This window comes from Acanthopagrus latus, chromosome 2 (genome assembly GCF_904848185.1).
Source record: "Acanthopagrus latus isolate v.2019 chromosome 2, fAcaLat1.1, whole genome shotgun sequence".
NCBI classification, from domain to species: Eukaryota; Metazoa; Chordata; class Actinopteri; order Spariformes; family Sparidae; genus Acanthopagrus; species Acanthopagrus latus.
In genome coordinates this window covers 25,334,077-25,352,727 of record NC_051040.1, presented here as the reverse complement: position 1 = coordinate 25,352,727, position 18,651 = coordinate 25,334,077, and the positions used below count along the sequence as shown (strand labels likewise).

Here is an 18,651-nt window from a genome sequence, read left to right as displayed (position 1 = left end):
TTTCTGATCCACACACTTGAATATTCAATAGAAATTCACAAATATATGAACTTAAAATAATGTTCAATTTACATTAAACATATTTGGACATTGTTACTTTGTTGAACCTGCCATAGCTTCATGCATGAAAGCATTTTGTTCTCCAAAGGGATCTGTAGCCTATCAGATCTCTCCTTCCATCAAGCTCATCACAAAGATGGACATCAAACAACACATGCAGTGTTCGCTGCTCTCCACAATGATTCTCTTGTTGTGCATGTTACAAAATGGTTGAATTATGAATCCTTGCCAGCTAATGTTAAATGCCACATCACCAACTTAGCAAGCAGTCTTACCTCTAACGTATTTAATTATGCACAACAGAGGTTATAATTCGCCCCGAATACCCAGTTGAGATTGATGTCAACGCAGCTGTTTGATGTTGGTTCTCTCCTCGTGGTCTAATTCATAATTCTTTTTATACTTTTAGCTTGATGTCTGCATTACACATCTGTTTGCTCTTTTGTCTTTTACTGTGAAACTTTGTGAAGACTTTTCTATCAAGGGCCCATAAAAATACAATTATTTTCTTACAAACAAACTCGAATTCTTAATTTTGGAAAGCTACAGCCCCACCTAACTCCACCATCAGAAAATTGAAAAAACTCACCATTACCCGCATACAGCCAGTAGCGGCACTTCCTTTTTTTTTTTTTTTTTTCCCAAAACGTATAGTGCCTCAGTTTACCAAGCTGTAGCTTCACTTTTCTATCAGTTTTGTCACATCACTCTACGTATAGTTGTCTCCGGAAGTCAAGTGAGTTTGTGTAGACACTTGCCGACTCACACACTTATTTGTTGTGACAGACCTGACAGGAAAATATGCTCCAGACAAGTCTTCATACACAGTCAACACCGTTCGTGAAGGAAAAATAGGTTTAGGTATAGAGGAAAGCAGAGGATGTCCGTCAAAGTGTGTTTTCTTGATGTTGTTACCTATATCATGGAGCTGTTTGGATCACCTACCTCTTTTTTTTATCTTCTTTGTTCCTTAGGGCGAGACACCTGCACTTTGTCAGACTCAGCCATGCATAAAACAATGAGTCTATCTTTACCAGCGCCTCTCACTCTCCTTCCTGACATGCTGTCTGTGGGATTTTGAAGCTTGTGAGCTGCTGTAGCGCCGCGGCGCTGGCTGATGTCAGTCTTAGCCGGCTTTCAGACACAGCTGTACCACTTTTCCTGTTGTTCCAGACCAGTGAGTGTGGTGACTGTTGCACCCCGCTCAGCAGTCCGAGAGGATTACCGGACAGGTTCAGGAGTGATGTAAAAGACTGGCGGGGAAACACTGTGGGTGGGTGCTGGCTTATTGGAATCTTCCCACTGTATCCAATAGAATTGTGAGGTGCTTTCAGGGACAAGCACAGATGGAATACATGTTATCGAATTTCCCATGGAATCAAAATCAATATCTAAGTGTTTTTAGCTCATATGGCTTGCTCTATATCTCACCTATACACCGGTATCGGACCTAACAACGGCAAAAGGGCATTTTGTAGGGATTCTTCATGCTATTTTAGAGTTTGTAATTTCCCAGAAAAAGAAATATTTTAAGATGCTGCTCAGCCTCATGGGTGACAAAAACAAATGTATAGCTATAGTCATTGATTTATGCAGCTTAAGGAGAGCGTATATTCTGGTGTCCTCCTGCAGCCCTTCCAGCTGACCACGAAATGGCAGCCTCCCAACGAACACCTCCACAGCCTCCGAGAACAGAAGAGGCCAGTTACAGCACCGAGGTGGTTAAAGTGAGTGCCAAGGTATCCATCAAGTTGGTCATGTTAACTTCTAATCTAAATCAAGATGCTGTCTGCTGGGTATACAGGCATAAATGAACACATAACGGCATTGCTTTTAATGGTGAACTGTTTCATACACGGTGTCATGAGCTGCTAAGCAAAGGAGTTTCCACGTGTCACGTCTTGCCATCACCAGCTCAGCGGCACGGCTGACAGTCAGACATTTCGTGTCCGTGTTTTGTTTTTTTTGTTTTTTCCGGATGTACCGTGATTAAAACCTGGCGGGCCTAATTAACAGGGCTTCACCGCTACCCATGCACTGCCCTGTCACTCCGCCCCGGCAATTTGGTTGGGAGAACTGGACAGCTGTCTCCGTCCTGAGCCGCGTCCGCCTGGAAGCACGGCGCTTCAACAGACACAGGACAGAGGGTGACTGCTGCATTGTGTGTGTTGGCATTTCTGTGGGGTAACACAAAGCTGCACGGGGCAGGAGGTGCGGTTCACAAAAACTGTGGGAAGTGGCGACGAGAGGAGACAGGACAGGGGCAAGAGAGAAATGAGACCTGGCAAGATGGAAAAAAAAAGAGGACGACCGCTGTAAGACAGACTGCTAATGCTAATGTTCTTGTTTATCAATAATTTAGTGAGAAATCTCTCTTAGTACCCTCACTCCTGAAATCCAGGAATACCCATGTGCTCTTCCCACTGTGTGTGTGTGTGTGTGGGTGCACTCTGCTGTTGTGTGGCTGTCAGTCTGTTGAGAGCCAGAGGACATACGCTGGTCAGCCAGCCACCCTCCCTACTGTCTCATCATTTCCTCTCTTTCTCCCTGTAGGGTGGCCATTACAGTGAGCCCCCTCAGGCCATGCCACAGCACACACACACACACACACACACACACACACACACACACACACACACACACACACACACAGGGTAGCAAACAATGAAAAAAATGTTTTAGTAATCATACACATATTCCCACCTGCACACACACACACACACACACACACTCTCCCTCTGCATCCATCCATCCCGTCCAGCTTGAGGGCCTCTGTGAGTGGGCTCCAGCCCCATGAAGCAGCCCCATGCTAGGGCCTTGGCCACATTAGCAGCCTGGCGGGGGACGGGCTAGCTGGGCTCGCCAACAGCCTCCAGCTTACGTCCTCCCACAAGAGCTGGCACCCTCTAGACGAGTTGGAATGGTCACAAAGTGGGAAGAATCTAATCCGGTTTGACTCTTTCCCTTTTTTTCATTTTTTTTTCTTTCTTTCTTTTTTTTTTTTTTTGCAGTGTCCTCAACCACCATGGTGCTTATTTGGGCCAGTTTCCACTCTAAATAAATATGAAATATGGGTCCTGTATGTGATGCGTGTGCACTGGGAATTATTGGATTAAATGGCTGCAGCACAGAGCGGGGTTAACGCTAAGAAAAAAAGCTGTGATGCAGCAAGTTATAGTACATGAAACCAATTTAAGCCCTTTCACCGTGATACCACACGACAGCTTTATGTGGTTTATATCCTTAGTGTAAGTATATCCTGCAGCTACGCTTCCCCATGTGGATTAACACCTGAGTCATGGTTGACTGCTTCCATTTGGTCTGAGTGAGCTCGCCTTCAACCCGGTTGCTCTGATCATCCTGCAGCTGACAGCCATTAGGTTGGAATGTAGCATACCTGCGTAGGGGATGGGGGCATCTTTATCCAGGGCCACCAGAGGAGGATCCAGCAGAACGATGTCAGTGTTTTCGGTGATCACCCCGTGGTATGATGTCTCAATCCACGGCTTGTGTTTGTTCACTGTGGAGACAGAAACCAGAGTGTGAGTTGTCTGTGGAATACTCCCTCAACGAGGTGCAACAGAACCATCTCAACATGCGTACGTATACATGTCTTCAATTTCCTTTTCACTTGAGAAACTGTCCGCAGATGAACAATTTAGCTTTGACATGCACACACAGACAGGCACATCGCAGTACGGCAATTATACATTCACGCTTTATTATGTTCTTGGCAAAACTCCTCCAGCCCTCGTTGTTACAAGACATTCTCATTTTGCTAATCTTCCCCCGCTACCTGTTTACTATCTTTTGTTCTTTTCTTCCTTCAAACATTCCCTGCAGGTTTCAAAGTGCAGTGCCATGCTTGATCAATGACCACCACTGTGCTGCCAGCAGAAAACTGTATCCAAAGCCAAGTCAAAACAAAGTTCATGTGCTGAGGGCCTGATTAAGGCCTATAATTGAATAACGCCCCCCTGGGCTGTGTGCGGCACCATGCCGACCCACTTGCCATTTGTTTACCGTCTTATGGTCAAAAGAAAGAGAAAAAAAGAATGGAGGAAAACAACTGGAACCCTCAGTTCCTCCTTAGTGTTCTTTAGCTTGGCCAGAGAAGGCACACATCACAATTTGTCCACTTTAAATTCAAGTTGGTGGATTGAAAATAACACAAAGCCGGGCTGTAATTATAGGCCCCCTGTGAAAGATCATTTTTTAACAAAAAAAAACCAACACAGTAATATGTGGCTTAATGGGGAATGAAAAGCATAAGAAATAATTACTCTCTATTCAGGGAAAAGAAAGTGGATTCTTTCTAAGTGCTAATCAAGCAATCATTTCAGACCAGTTCAGTTATTCACTGAATGTCAGCAAAAGCCACTCTGCGATGCTAAAATGTGTTCTTTCAACACAAGCAGACAGACAAATGTCACCAGACATCATAATCTATAATGTGAGTACACAAAGAAGACTTTGTTGCTGCTACGAAAATGCATTTCAATTCATTTTCATCACTTACACACAGTATTTATGTGATTATCTGTTTTGATTGCACTTTACATCCATCACTCCAAAACTATTGTTCCCAACCAGGGGTAGTTGTGGTATCTGGGGGTGGACTGCAGTTGCCAAAAAGTACATGGGAATATAGTGGGAGTAAATCCTGGTTGATGATGAATATATCTTTTGACATAAATCTGTTTATGATGAATAACTGATTCACAAATGCATGAAAAGTAAGGTAAGACTAATGAATAAACAGGTAAAAGGTAAGCTAAAGGATGAACAGGTGAAAACATTTTAAATGTGTGAATGTCATTGAGTATATCAACAGAACAATCTGTCAACAAAATGCTTGTGAAGATTTTGCGATGAGGGTAAAGGACCACACTTCAGCTTGTTGTTTTGCAGCTATGTTTTTGAAGACGCCGGGTAGCCGTGAGAAGCTAGTGAGATCTGGGAACATGCTAACCCTACAGGGATGCATATTCATGAGTATCAGCCCAGAGAGCATGGCTAACCGCCCTGATACGGTCGGAGGAGATCATTTACAGGGGCAGGGAGACGGGAACACATTAGTCTATTAGGACGTGATAAATATGCATGAGTTTGCTACAACAGTGAGGGGTAAAATGATACCGGGTTCCAACTTTAAATGCCAAACCATGCCATTTTGGGAATGGATAGCTTGCTGACGCTGCTGTGCAAGAATTTTCAAAGGGAAACATGATTTGTAGGTGTCACCCCCTTGTCGCTGAAGGAGCCACGATGAAGGTAGTCTGTTAAGAGAGCTTGTATTTTGTGGAATATGACACAGGTACAGACCAATTTGCACACCAGTACTTACTATGTCAGGTCTTGATTTAGAATAACATTTCTACAAAATCGCTACTACTTTCAGCAGGACAGAGAGAGAAATTTTAACAGCAGCTGAAAAAAGCTAATTTCCCTCTCCAAGTCGGGACAAGTGCATAACCCCAATAAATGTGTAATACCGAGTATAACACGACGCTTGACAGCTAATGAGGAGCCTGGAGAATTGAGGGGGCTTGTCCTCAACTTCATATTCAGTCTTATTGCAGCTTATGAGCCCTTTTGGCCTTTAAATCCTTGATGCTGCAGATTGCGCCGCTCACCTTGACAACTTAGCATTACTTAATTTTGTTATCAGTGGTGCCAGAATGTCCTATAGCGACAGCAAAAAAGGGATCCGGTCGCTATGTTTTGGTGCGGCAGTGGAAATTGCAGCCTCTCCCTTGTCATCAGACACATAACACATGTAACCAAAGTGGCAGACACCAGAACATCGCAATTTAGTGAGATGATAGCTCCATGCCAGTGACCTCCATGATGTCACAGGCACACAAGATCGAGTGCATCCTCCCATCAGTCAGCCCGGACTAGCTGTGCTGCCGCGGCGGGTTAATGATGTTTCAAACCCCCACCACTCTGTGTGTGTGTGTGTGTGTGTGGGATGGAATGGTTTTTCACCAGGAGAGATGAGGGCCTTAAATGAGCAACCACCTCCGGTAATCACTGCAGTGTCTTGACGGGGTGCCCCTGCATTTCAACCCCATCCCCAACCCACATCTGCAGCACATCCAATCACTGGGAAGAAATAGAACCCCGGCGCTGCCTTAATAGAGTGGGGTCCATGTATTGACAGCTTGCGACATGCCCCTGAGTCATTATAACAAAACAGATGGATATGCTCCTCTCGTCTTGAAAGTAAGGCGTGCTATCAAAGGTGGAAGAGGGGTGGAGCGCAGGGGAGGTGTGGAGAAATGAACAAGCTAGACCATCAGTTCCAGAGATTCCCGGGGGAAGAACTGAAGCCGTTTACGACAATCGAACCCAGTGGCTTCAAGCGCTAATGCCTTGACACTAAGTGATTAGCTACATACTCCTCCATGGCAACCCGAATCAAAAGGGAACACAGTTAATCCTCTAATCAATATGAAGGGAACATGACACAGCCAAATGCACTATTTCATCAGTCTGCATTTAGCGTCAGGAAGGAAGGAAGAAGAACTTTGTGGCCAGTCGTGGGCAAACAAGCCAGGAGAGTGATTGAAGCCGTTCGATCACGGGAGGAATTGGGTTTATTTAAGACAACAAACATATAGTTGATTTGGATTGCAAACATTTAGCTTGCAATGATTTAACAATATTGGTCTTGCAATCAAACTTACCCGAATCTTAACCTAAATATAGCCATATATTAAACTTAAGGTATACCTATCAATCCTAACCTTGACCTAAACCTAGCTGTATCCTAACCTCAACCTACACATAGTCTTACCCTACCTTAACCTAAACCTTGCAATCCTAACATTAACTTAAAGCTAGTCTTATCCTATGTTAACCTTACCTAGCTATATCCCGACCTTTACCTAAACATAGTCTTATCCTACCTCAACATAACCTATTAATCCTAACCTTAACCTAGCTATATCCAACCTTAATCTAGGTGTATCATTTTCATCCCTAAACCTAGCAATCCTAAATTTAATATAAACCTAGCTATAACTGATTTAGCCTAAACCTAGCCTTATCCTAACCTTAAACCCAGTTTTCCACTTAAAATGCAATGATATACATTACGGGGACATGCATTTTGTCTGCAGAATGTGACTATGTAAACACATTTATGTCCCCACAACATGAGCAATATACATAAACACACACTCACAAACACACTCTCTAACAATCACGCACACGTAAGAGCCCAAGTGGACTGAGATTAACAGACTGTTTCAGTTTAAGTGGTTCACCCAAAAGATGTGTTGCTTTGAATAAATCACAAATAATACAACACTACATCTCAGAGTTCCTCTCTCTGCTAAGTCTTCAGCTTCACAAACCAACAATAACATTTTGATAGAACTTTGCGATGCTCATCTGTGATGAGCATTCAGGCTGCAGACAGCCCGTCACAGCAGATGTGTTTAAAAAAAAAAAAAAAAAAAATCAGCAAACACATACTAAACGCCTGAGCTGCACTTCAACCGACCCCAATTTTAGAAAGCAAACACCATCGCTGACGACTAAAACCGCAAAGTAAATGGCATTGAATAACCTTTCTTTGTGAATGGAGAGATGGTCAATTTGCTGGCGTCTCGTGAAACCTTGCTGCTTTTTGGCTGAACATGACTAGCTGAGATGCAAGGGCTTTTTTACATTTAAGAACAGAGCAGGAATCAAACGCACCATTTTCGGTTTCATGTGATAACAAGCAGAGGAAGCCATTACAAGATTGTTGTGTTCGCTTTTTTATTCCTGAGCTGGGATACAAATACCATGACCTTTGGCCACTGTATCACACAGGAGGAAAGCGGCATGGTGAGTTCTGTTAACTGGCTTCAAAGGCAGACTAAACACAATCCGTCTACTCTATTTAATATCTCTCGGAAGGCCTGTAACCTAATTTTCAACTTCATTTTGTTTTATTTCGTTTAATGAAAAGCAACTCATTCCACCGTCCCCTGCCTTCAGCTGCTCTATATCATCTGGCTTTGGTGTATTAGATACGTGGCAGCTGAATTAATGAAATGTGTTATTTATATGTTAAAATAATAAGCGCTTCCTTGTAATTTTGCCTTTTCATAAATGAGTGGAGTTAAAGGCCACTGAGTCATTTTTGTTCCTCACATCAATTTAATTATGGGGGTTGAAGGATACAGTTATCAAACCTGTGAGGGCTAATATAATCAGGCGGTGTGACAGCTGAAAAAGGTGAACACAGGAGCTTGGCTGCCCTTTACCGCTGGCTGCTGGTCAGCGGGATTATCTCCCTTCGCCATTTCACTGCCAATTAAGACGAGAGTCGCGAATTTGACTTGAGGCTCTGAGCATGGCAGAGGCGCTATAACGGCTGATTAATCTCTGACCAGGCAACCGTGTGCCACCGTAAGTGTGCTGGCAGGTGCCACCTCTTAATGGGCGGGTGCTCCAATCTGAATAGGCCCAGGGGGGACAGGGGAGGAAGAGAAACAGTTGTAATTAAAAAGATCTCTGTAGGAAATTAAACTCTGATTGATAAGGTCAACAAAAGGAGCTGTGATGAATACATCAGCATAATGAAAAGTAAACGTAGCAGGGGCAGTTAGCCATTACTGCGACCAACAGGCAATTACAGCTACACAGTAAGCCGAGAGCTCATGCCAGCTCGGAGAGGCTCAGAGATGTCCATCAGCGGACCAACACGAATAACAGAGGAAACATCCCCACCAAAGTCGAGGGACGTGTCTCCGCTCTCTTTTTTTCTCTCCCCCCAAGCCACTCCATCGTTGCAGTGATCCGTGTCTTCTTTGAACCTTGGAGATCTTTGCAAACTTTAATCTTCTCTGCACTCAGTGCACTGGCTTAGTGCTTCACAGAGCAAACTGACAGGAACCACCGGCCGGGAAAAGACTTTATTAAATATAAAAGCTTCTAAGTAGATTTCCGTCTAGATGTATTGAGTCCTCAGGTTCCGAACACCCATTTTGAGCTGAGATCAGCTCGACTAGAGGGTAACACATGTAGTCTGCACACTGATCAAACTGACACTTCACTCTTGATTTGTATTTTGACTGCTAACTTATAAGGTTTATTACAGTAGCTACTTACCCCTGTAGTGTCAGTTTGTAGTTGAAGGGCTTGCACAACAAAACTTGCTGACAAACACTTAGACGTATTATGACATTTTATTACTTTTGGACTGTTGTCAAGTGTAATGTTGTCAAATGGTCGCAGTTTGGTTAGGTTTAGGAAAAAATTGTACTTTGGGTTAAAAAAAAACAGTCTCATAACTTGAGTAACACGCCAAGTAGAGCAGATGACATATGTCACTCAAGTAACATCAATAATGTACAGTACCATACTTAACATAACTTAAAAAGGGGGAAAAAAAAAAGTTGACTTTTGGTTGCAGATGGGATGTGAACCCCAGTGTATTGAGAGAAAATCCACTGTATGACCCAACCAACCAACCAACCAACCTTGACTCAGACTTTCTGCTTTAAATATCTTACGTATATGTTCAGAAATGACAAGAAAGTGTGTAATGTACTGAATAAAATGACACATTTCATATTTGAATCACACGTTGATGAATGTGATCAGTGGTGACACTTGAAAATAAACAGTTTTACTAAAGTGAGATCTTGAAAACAGATGACAAGTGAATCTCAGCCCATTTCTTCATCACACCAATGTTTGCAATGTTAAACACAACAAGGAAACCAAAGTGACGCTCAAACTACAGCAGCTGCCAAGCTTAACAAATAAATACGACGAGGGCTTTCTGCTCCTGGATGGAATAAAAGCGAGTTCATTACTCAGTCAGAGCGATCGGCAAAAGAAACTGTGCTCCTGCCAGAACACCTGGGTGACACTGAGCCTCCCCACACCCACCCCTCCTCCACAGGCCCTCTCAGACAGCGGTACCCTGACCTCTGCTGTGCTCGATGCAGAACACCCTCCACCGCCTCCTCATCCCTTGAACAGTCTGTCTGGGGGACATGTGATGGAAACAGAACTCCACGCTTTCACACCCTCTAAACAACACCTTCATGTCCTCTGGCATGTGATTGAAAATCATGACTTGGTCTGAAAATAATTCACCTGTCGCTGCCCGGTCGGCCTTTCTGTGGCTGTAATGTTATGGACTTAGTTTCTTGAGATTATAAGCTGTTCATCGCTCTGGGCAGGGTGAGATAAAGAAGGATCATGCTTTTTTTTTTTTTTTTTGCTTTTTTTAGGTTTGTTGAGAGTGGAATAACCTCGCAATTCAGAGGCTGCCCTGCATTGCCCTAGGTGTGTGGTGTGTGCAAAACAGAGTATGTAAGCTGGTGTGTTGCGCTGCTCTTGGGGCCCGTGTCAGGTTGTGCATTCTGGCCGTGATCCCAGCGGCTGGTGCCTGGGTGTGTGTGTGAGTGTCAGTGTCAGTGCGTGTAGCGCTGCAGCAGGACCCCACTGCCTCTGAGCCTAACAAATCCAAAGCAGACGCCGGCCTGTGAAACCACCGGGAGAGCGCCCCGACCATGATAAACAAAACAAAGTCCGACTCAAAGGCTGGTAGGCGGGCGGGAGGAATTCATAAAGGTGCATTTATAGGTCTGCGGTGCACAGATTAAATGAAAACAAAGAGGAGCCAAGTGCAGCCGCACAAATCAAAGTCTGGCTTTATTTGCACCTCAGTGAACAACGGCTTTTTTTTGCTGTGACATTTCTCCCCCTTTCTGCCCCTCAACATTGTCCCTACAGCAAAATGACAGAGCGCAGACAAAGGTCAGGCTTTTATCATGAGCTTGTTTTCCATCCACCTTGGCTGAAGTGCAAAGCCACCCCCCCACCCAGAGTCAGAGAGCATGAGCAAAGAGGAGAGGGAGAAAAAAGAGTGGAGAATGGGAAAAGAAAAAAAAAAAAAAAACACCACACAAACTCTCTGAGATGTTTCCTTTGTGTCGTTAAGTGACTGCAGCAGCGTCGGTGTATATGTGGCTCTGCTTTCAGATGGGGACTTATTAACCTGCAGAGATAGGGAAAAAAGGCTGACTGCACGGTCACTCTGCTGCTCCGCTACCCTCAACCGCCCCTGGGGAGGAGCGAGGAAAACTACTAGAGAGAAAGAGAGGGACGTAGGAGTGTTATGCATTAAGGTACAGCGCGAAAAAAAAAAAAAAAAAAGAGACAGAGAGGGAGAAAAAAACTAAAAGCATCCATCCAAATGACCAAGAGTGGATGTATAGGAGCTGAAAATGCACTTTTAGTGCCATTACCCCCGGCTACCATGACCCCTCTTTATCAAATGGCTTCCCAGTCACAAATGTTCCCTCTGTGCATCATTCGAGAGCCATTATCATGGTCCATTATTGTATGTGTAATTTAGGCTTTGGCATTTACAGCTTCCTGCTTTTCTGACACACACGCACATGCGCTGGGAGCATATTGAGTATGTAGCAAAGCATCGACAGACGTCAGGAGTCACACACACATCAAACATTGAACGCCTCAGGGACAATGGTGCTGCCCAGAGACTACAGAATGCCAACTATTAAACACTCCTTTGTACAGTTCAACTCAGTTCTTTTCAGGACCAGTTGATCTGATGACCTCAGCAGTTTACTAACTAATATAATTGCAGATATCACCTCTGACTGGATTAGCTACTTCAATACTAAATACATGTGAAACACAGTAGTGTTTCCTTGCTGAATTGACATTTTAATTTTATTTAATCATTCAGTTTGCAATAGTGTTCATGTTAGCAGATTAATGCTGGGGGGTTACTTTGCCATATCCAATCACTAAAGACCAACTTTCTTTCCTCCACTTGATATCACTTTCATTCCACACTGTCGCTCGGAGCCGTTTGCACTGTTAGTAGAAAACAAATTGTTGAAATGATTGAGAATACTAGTTGACACATCTTTAGGCAAATTGCAACAACCTTACAAAACAGCTCTGCTTTATAGTTTGAAATGGATTTGGGCTCTGGCCCAGGTCCAGAGTAACATCCACATTGTTAATCCGGCTCGCTCTGTGGGCAGATTTGTAGCTTTTCCAACTGGAAAAAACAGCCGTCAGTAAGCTCAGTTAGAGGTTGAAGAGACTTAGGCCCAGTTCCAGTTTGATGTGTTCTATTTGATTTCTAAATCAACATGTGTGACTCATTCAGCGTTTTGTTTATCTATTTTTTTAAATTTTTTCTTGACATGAGATTCTACCATTGCTGATTTATTGCAGTCAAATTGCGATGCATTTGGGGTTTTACCCTTAAGCAAGCCCTGTGGAGTTGCAGACTTGCAGAATGTTTGAAGTGCCGGCTCTGAAAAGTCCCCAAAAAAACAGCCCTCAAGCACTTTTTTGATTGTTTTTCAATCATTTTTGCATCCCACTCGTGTTTTGTTGTATGGCTTCTTACAATTAAATATAGTGGATTCATTCTTTACAGGTATTTAAGAGAATACTTTCACATTGTAGATTTAGGCAATTAAAATATTTGGTCAGGATTTGGATCATGGTCATGGTCCGAATTCAATTAATTCATCAGCATTCACTTTTTTCATGTCACCTGGGGCGGGAGCAGCAATGACCACCCAAAAAACGTAAGTTGTAAGTGAGCAGACATCCAGTTGAAGCTGACACAACACTAGCAACACTCTGAACAGGGTGTATGGTGCCAAACCTGAGAGAAACACTGTGTTTTTTGGGAGGTGGAACAGCCGTGAGCAGCCGTAAAGGGGGACAGGGAATGGGACCATGCACTCTGCAACCCATGTAAGCACAAACTGCACATTTATAGTGGAGTAGAAGAAAACAAACATATACAGACAAAAGTAAAGATGTAAGGCCACGGTTAAACACGGAACCCCTTCTACTCTCTCTCTCCGCTGAGTAAGAGTCTCTTATATGCAGATGGCCTCAAGTGTGAGCTGTGTGTGTGTGTTGGTGAACAAGGACTCAGCGTAAAAAGACAAGTTCTTAGGTCTTCTGATCCCCTCAGAATTTTGTTCTGGCCAGTTTATGTGTTGCCTCGGGCCAGCGGTGAGACAGGGGGTTGAAAACACATTGAGCAAATAAAAGCATCCACGCCGTAATCCTTTTGGAACGGCCGGGCTTTTGAAGTGAAGGCCACCGTCTCATGGAACATGAGGCGCACTCTATGCACAATAATCTGGTTAAAAAAACGCGTGCATGTGTGTTGTTGTATGTGTGCATCACCGTACAGACACTTGGCTTGACATCCAGCTGGATGACCTTGGGAATTTTTTTTTTCTTATGTAGTTTCAGTCAACTTTTCAGGCTCCAACTTTTACCTTTTTGCTCCTAATGATCCGTACATTCCTTTCGCTTTCGGACTCTCTGTACCCTTTCATCGCTCCCATACATCTAATCAAAAGCACAGCTTTTATCCGGTCAGTCGCGCCTTTCAATCTTAAACGCCTGTATACTGTATTTCTTCTCACACACACACAGACACTTAGCGCTCCACAGCACTTAGTCCCCAGAGCTCCTTGGAGCCTCCTGGCAGTCCATTCCATTTTGCCTCTCTCTATCTTTCTCATATCACTCTGAAAATCGAAGGCAAGTGGGCAAGGAGGTGTGATGAGAGGAAGAGAGTCTCCCTACTGGGACTCTGTGTGGACCTCTGCTCAACACACACACACACACATGTTACTTTCAGCTCTCATCTCATTGTGGAGGGCAGGAAAGAGAGAGCCTACAAACCAAAACTTCCCCTAATTCCACTTGATTTCCAAAATAGAGGATCCAGAGGATGGCAGATAGAAAAAGTGAGGACAGCCATGGGGTTACAGGAGGAAATCTGTAGCCCTGTTACCTTTGGCAAACGTGACATATAAAAACGAGAGCAGCCTCTGTTCATCGCATGAGTGCTACCAATAACTTAACTTCCCCTGTCTTTCCCTGGGAGTGAATGAATAAAGAAATCCAGTGATAAGGAAATATAGCAAATTCATATTTACCCTCATCCAAAAAAACCCAAAAAACAGATAAACTAGATTAAACCAGCCTAATGCGAGGGGCCATTTTTAGTTTATTCATCTGCGGGTCATGTGATGACATTACTTTTTCATAGATGATTCTTCACTTCTGTCTGAAATGTTGAAATCAAGCTGCCATCCTTGTACTTTCAATGAAAAGGGGATGAGCACTCTTCTGCAGTCTGATTACGAAAGCTCTTCACATTTTTAACGCAGGAGAATCTGTTTCAGAGTAACTTTTAATACTTTGTAAAATAATTTCAAAAGTGGATGTTTAGTTACCCGTCGGTATTTTCTTCGGAGCCTTGAGTGAATGAGAGCAGAGGTGGTGAGTCCCTTCCTTCCTGTGTCTGTGGTACATGGGTTTCACCACCACCCTGCCTCTGTTCGAGACTAGCCGCAGGTCCCAAGACTATCATTTCCAATGGTGGAAGTGGACCAGCCAAGATTGTGACTTATTATTTTACCCTATAGTGTTCATCTGGAGTCTGGAGAGTCACTGAAGAGAGGGTGAAGATGGGGACGATGTCATGTCTCCTGTTTGTTTTGTTCATGTTTCTGGTTTTTGGTTTCTTGTTTATGATTTACATCCTTGTATTATGTCTTGTGTTATGTTTTTTCCTTGTCTTGTGTGTCATGTGTTTGATTTTCCATGCCCTCATGTGTCCTTTAAGTTTCTCCTGTGTTCTCCCCTCTGGCTCCCTCTGTCTGTTGTCTTGTTCCCTCCTGGTCTGTTCCTCTGTGCTCCTCCCCCTCATTATCTCACCTGGCTTCCTTCCTCCTCTCTCTCCTCACCTGTGCCTCGTCATGTCATTAGTGTCTGTGTATTTAGTCTCTGTGTTTCCCTTCACTCCTTGTCTGGTCATTGTATTCTGTCTTCTGTATTCTGTTTGCTGTCGCCTTGCTCCATGCTCCATGCTCCAGATTCTTGTTCGTGTTCCTGTTCCATGTTTCCTGTCCCGTTTGGTATGTCTTGGTTTTGAGTTTTTGGTTTTGAGTTTTCCATGTTTGATTTGAACTTTGATTTTTTTTGATTTGTACTTTGTCAAGCTGGTTTCTTTTGCTACTTTGTCTGATTATTGTTTGCTACTTTGCCTTTGCCTTTTTTTGTCTGTTTTGGTGTTTTTGTTGCATTCAGCTTTTGCCTTATTAAAGCTCGCTTTTTGTTCTCCTTATCTTGCCCCCGTGTTTACTGCATTTGGGTCCAGACGATACAGATTGGATCTGACTGAGAACACCAGGACAGGCCATAGCAACCTGTCAAACAGTAATATGCAAACCCTATGTCATCCTCTATTTTTACTGTAAATGGGCCCATAATTTACAAAATGAACACCATGCTGTAATGAAGACAAAACTTGAAACTGGTGAGTGAGACCATAAACTCATTAGGAAACTGTTTACTGAGGTGATAAATTCAGGACTCAAGATTAATTTGACTGTCATTGTGTAACACAAGATTGTATTCCCTAAGGTACACACAAAGAAGGACACACAGACACTTGTTATGTGTGAAAAAAACTATACAGACTAATAAATGAATAGTAATCAAGTCACAATAAGTTGAGGAGTCTCACAGTCTGAGTCTCTGCAGCGTTGGGGAACGGTAGGCAGGCTCGGATTGGCTGTCGAACACCAGGAGAATTCCAAGTGGCCTGGCAAGCTGGAGTGTCAGGCAGGAGGTAGAAATGCTGGATTAAAAAATGGCTGAATCAGAGAGCAACAATCAGCACCTACGGTCCCTCGGGCCTGTTGGCCGTCAGCCCCTCACCTGCTTTAAACTGATGACATGATCGTCTTTTTGTGATCGCAATTATACAGTAGGCAGGCCTCCCCTCAGCAGGTCATATTAAAACTGCCTTAGCTGAGTTGATCTTATTCATGCAAGGGAAGCAGAAGATGCATATGCCTTAAAATAATGTGGAAAATGAATAAGTATACACTCCAAAAGTGCACAAAAATAAATATGAATATGAATGTAAGTGCAATTGACTCACTGTTGAAACAGAATACACATGGTTGTTTTTAACTACTCTGGATGTAATGATTTAATCTAAATCGGCCTGGACTGATGTTAGATTTCCAGCTTGACTTATTATCCCAGTCCGCCCCTGCAGCAGATACTTCTGTACCGCTTGGCAGGTGGCAGCAGGGTGAACAGTCTGTGGCTGAGGTGGGTGGGTGTTGTCTTTCAGTATCTTTTGGGCTCTGTGCAGACACCTCACTTCACCAGTATCACTGATGCTTGGTAGATGGGCGCTCTGGGCAATTTTAATCAGTTTACGATGTCTCCAGCTCTCCTGTAAAAGTTGACAAGAACTTGGCACAGGAATGTTGCCTTCTTAAGTTCCCTTAGGAAGCAGAGCCCGTTCTGTGTGCAAACGAGTCTACGTGTGTGCCTTTCTGCTTGCCTTTACCAGGGTGCAGCAGTGGCGCATAGCACAAGATGGAGCATGCGTGTCAGCGTCATCACAAATTAACTGCTAAAAATTTCTAGAACACTGCCGGTCTCACGAAAGTCAATCAACTTGAGGCAAATTATTTGATTTTTGCACAGCTGCCTCTGGAGCCACGGAACTCTTTTTCATATTTGCAGTGGAACTCCCCCAACAGCTCCAGACAGCCTTAATAAATTACACACTGCGTTCAAACCAAACTGGGTTGAACTTGCTACTCACACAGCTGATGCAACAGCCTGCAGTGGCAGTGGACTGGCCTCAGTTCACATAGAACACTCAATTCTACCTTCTAGATTATCATTAAATAATCATCATTAACAGTGCTAAATTCCTGATGCCCATCAGTAATGGAAACAAAGAAACCAAAGACCACGTTAAATAACTTACAGCCAGTCAAAGATAATGGCCAGACTAAGAGACTCTGGACTCTGTGGATTATTTATGTGGAAAAATATTTTTTAAAAAAAGAAAAACAGAACGTTGATCAACAGAAACATAGCCCCCTGTTACTGCAGCCCAGGGTACACTGTGGAGCCCATGTTTACCTCTCTCATCATATAGCATGCTACCCTGAATCTTTAAACTCAAACCTTATGTTTTTTTTTTTTTTGTTTTTGTCTCCTTGGTTGAACCTGAAGAGTTGCGGTGCATGACCATGAAGCCCTGTCTGTGAACTGCGGGAACAGAAAAAAAGGCCTGCAAGGCTGCGATGTACATGAAAAGGAAGGGTAATCCAAACTCCCTTTAACCTCCACCGTGTCTGGAGGAACGTGAGCCCGATCACAAATGTTCGCCGTCTCTCTCACACAAGCTCACCTGAGCGCCGAAGTAGCAGCCAGTCCGGCTTGGCAGCCGGTTGTGCTTTCAGACACGTCTGACATACTGACAGCTACGTTACTATCCGAGGGAGATGAAGGCCACGGGAGAGTTATCACCTCCCAGAGGACTGATCAAGGACACGTGCATGAAGGCATAGACTCACTTTGCGAGTATTCGAGTGGTTCTCTTATTGCTAAGTGTATGTGCTTTTTTTTTTTTTTTTTTTTTTTTTTTCTTTTTATTCTTAAAGCTGTAAAATGTGAGGGATACAGTAGGCCTCGCGCTAAGGTACAGCAGCACTTCAATATTTCAGAAAGTTGATCTTGGTGCTGGGAGAGAGAGACAGAGAAAGAGAGAGAGAAGAATCCACAAAAATAAACACAATGGCAGACATTCAGCACACACACACCCACAGCCCACACTCGAACACTGCAGAGCAAACTCTGACAAACAATTACTCGGCCATCCCTCCCACTGTCCAGCACTCGTCTACATCCGCACTCTGGGTCCGACCCGCTGTATGAGGCACTTGCAAAAGTGCAAAAGCAATCAGTGATTTGAGGGGGGGGGGGGGGGGCATAACAATATCCTCTCAACCTCTTTTAACCCCACCAAAGTTCACGTGGCCATTTTTCTTTTCATTTCTATTATACTGAAGACAATGAGAGCGGGGGAGCGAAAACTATGCATTGTTTGTTTGCTCGCAATTTGCTGAAAAATTGCAGGGTGTTGTTTTGTGCGGGGAATTTAATTCAGGTAGGAAAAAAAAACACAGGGGGGATTGGAGGGATTAGTGATGTCAGTGGTGCACTGTACTGTAGGCGCGCTGAAAAGGCACCTGCCTTGCAATGCGATGTAAAACAAGCACCCGCCGTTTCACAGCACCGAGGCAAAAGCGTGTTAGCCGAGCGCGGCCACACTCTAACCCCACCCGCACCCCTTCCCCACCCTGTCTCATCTAGCCTTGAGATCTGTATTTTTTACCAGTGGAGCTGGTTAAATAAAAAGCCAAATTGCCGGTAGCCAGGAATGGAACAGAAATGGCTGGTGAGTAATGGGAGCATCCGCGGTATGTATGAGGGAAGCGATCTTGGCCGTTACTGTTGCTCTGCACTGTGTCGGTAGCCTTGACTTGAAACAAAGAGCCTCATCAGCAGCCAGTAGAGCAACAATTCTCCTCACAGCTCACACACACAGAAATACACGCCGAGAAAGAGCCCACACAGGCACAAACACACACACACACACACACACACACACACACACACACACGGATGAGGACATGTGTTTGAAACAAAGCTGCCAGATATCACCACCTTCAG

General features: G+C 43.9%; 1 protein-coding gene across 1 annotated transcript in view; it reads right to left on the bottom strand.

The window, feature by feature from the left end:
- The window catches only part of LOC119013047 (calsyntenin-2-like), a 250,492-nt gene that overhangs the window by 154,219 nt on the left and 77,622 nt on the right, over nucleotides 1-18,651 (bottom strand). The window contains exon 2 of the mRNA XM_037087394.1: nucleotides 3,458-3,580. Within this exon, the coding sequence (XP_036943289.1) occupies nucleotides 3,458-3,580 (123 nt within the window). The remainder of the gene's footprint in view (nucleotides 1-3,457; nucleotides 3,581-18,651) is intronic.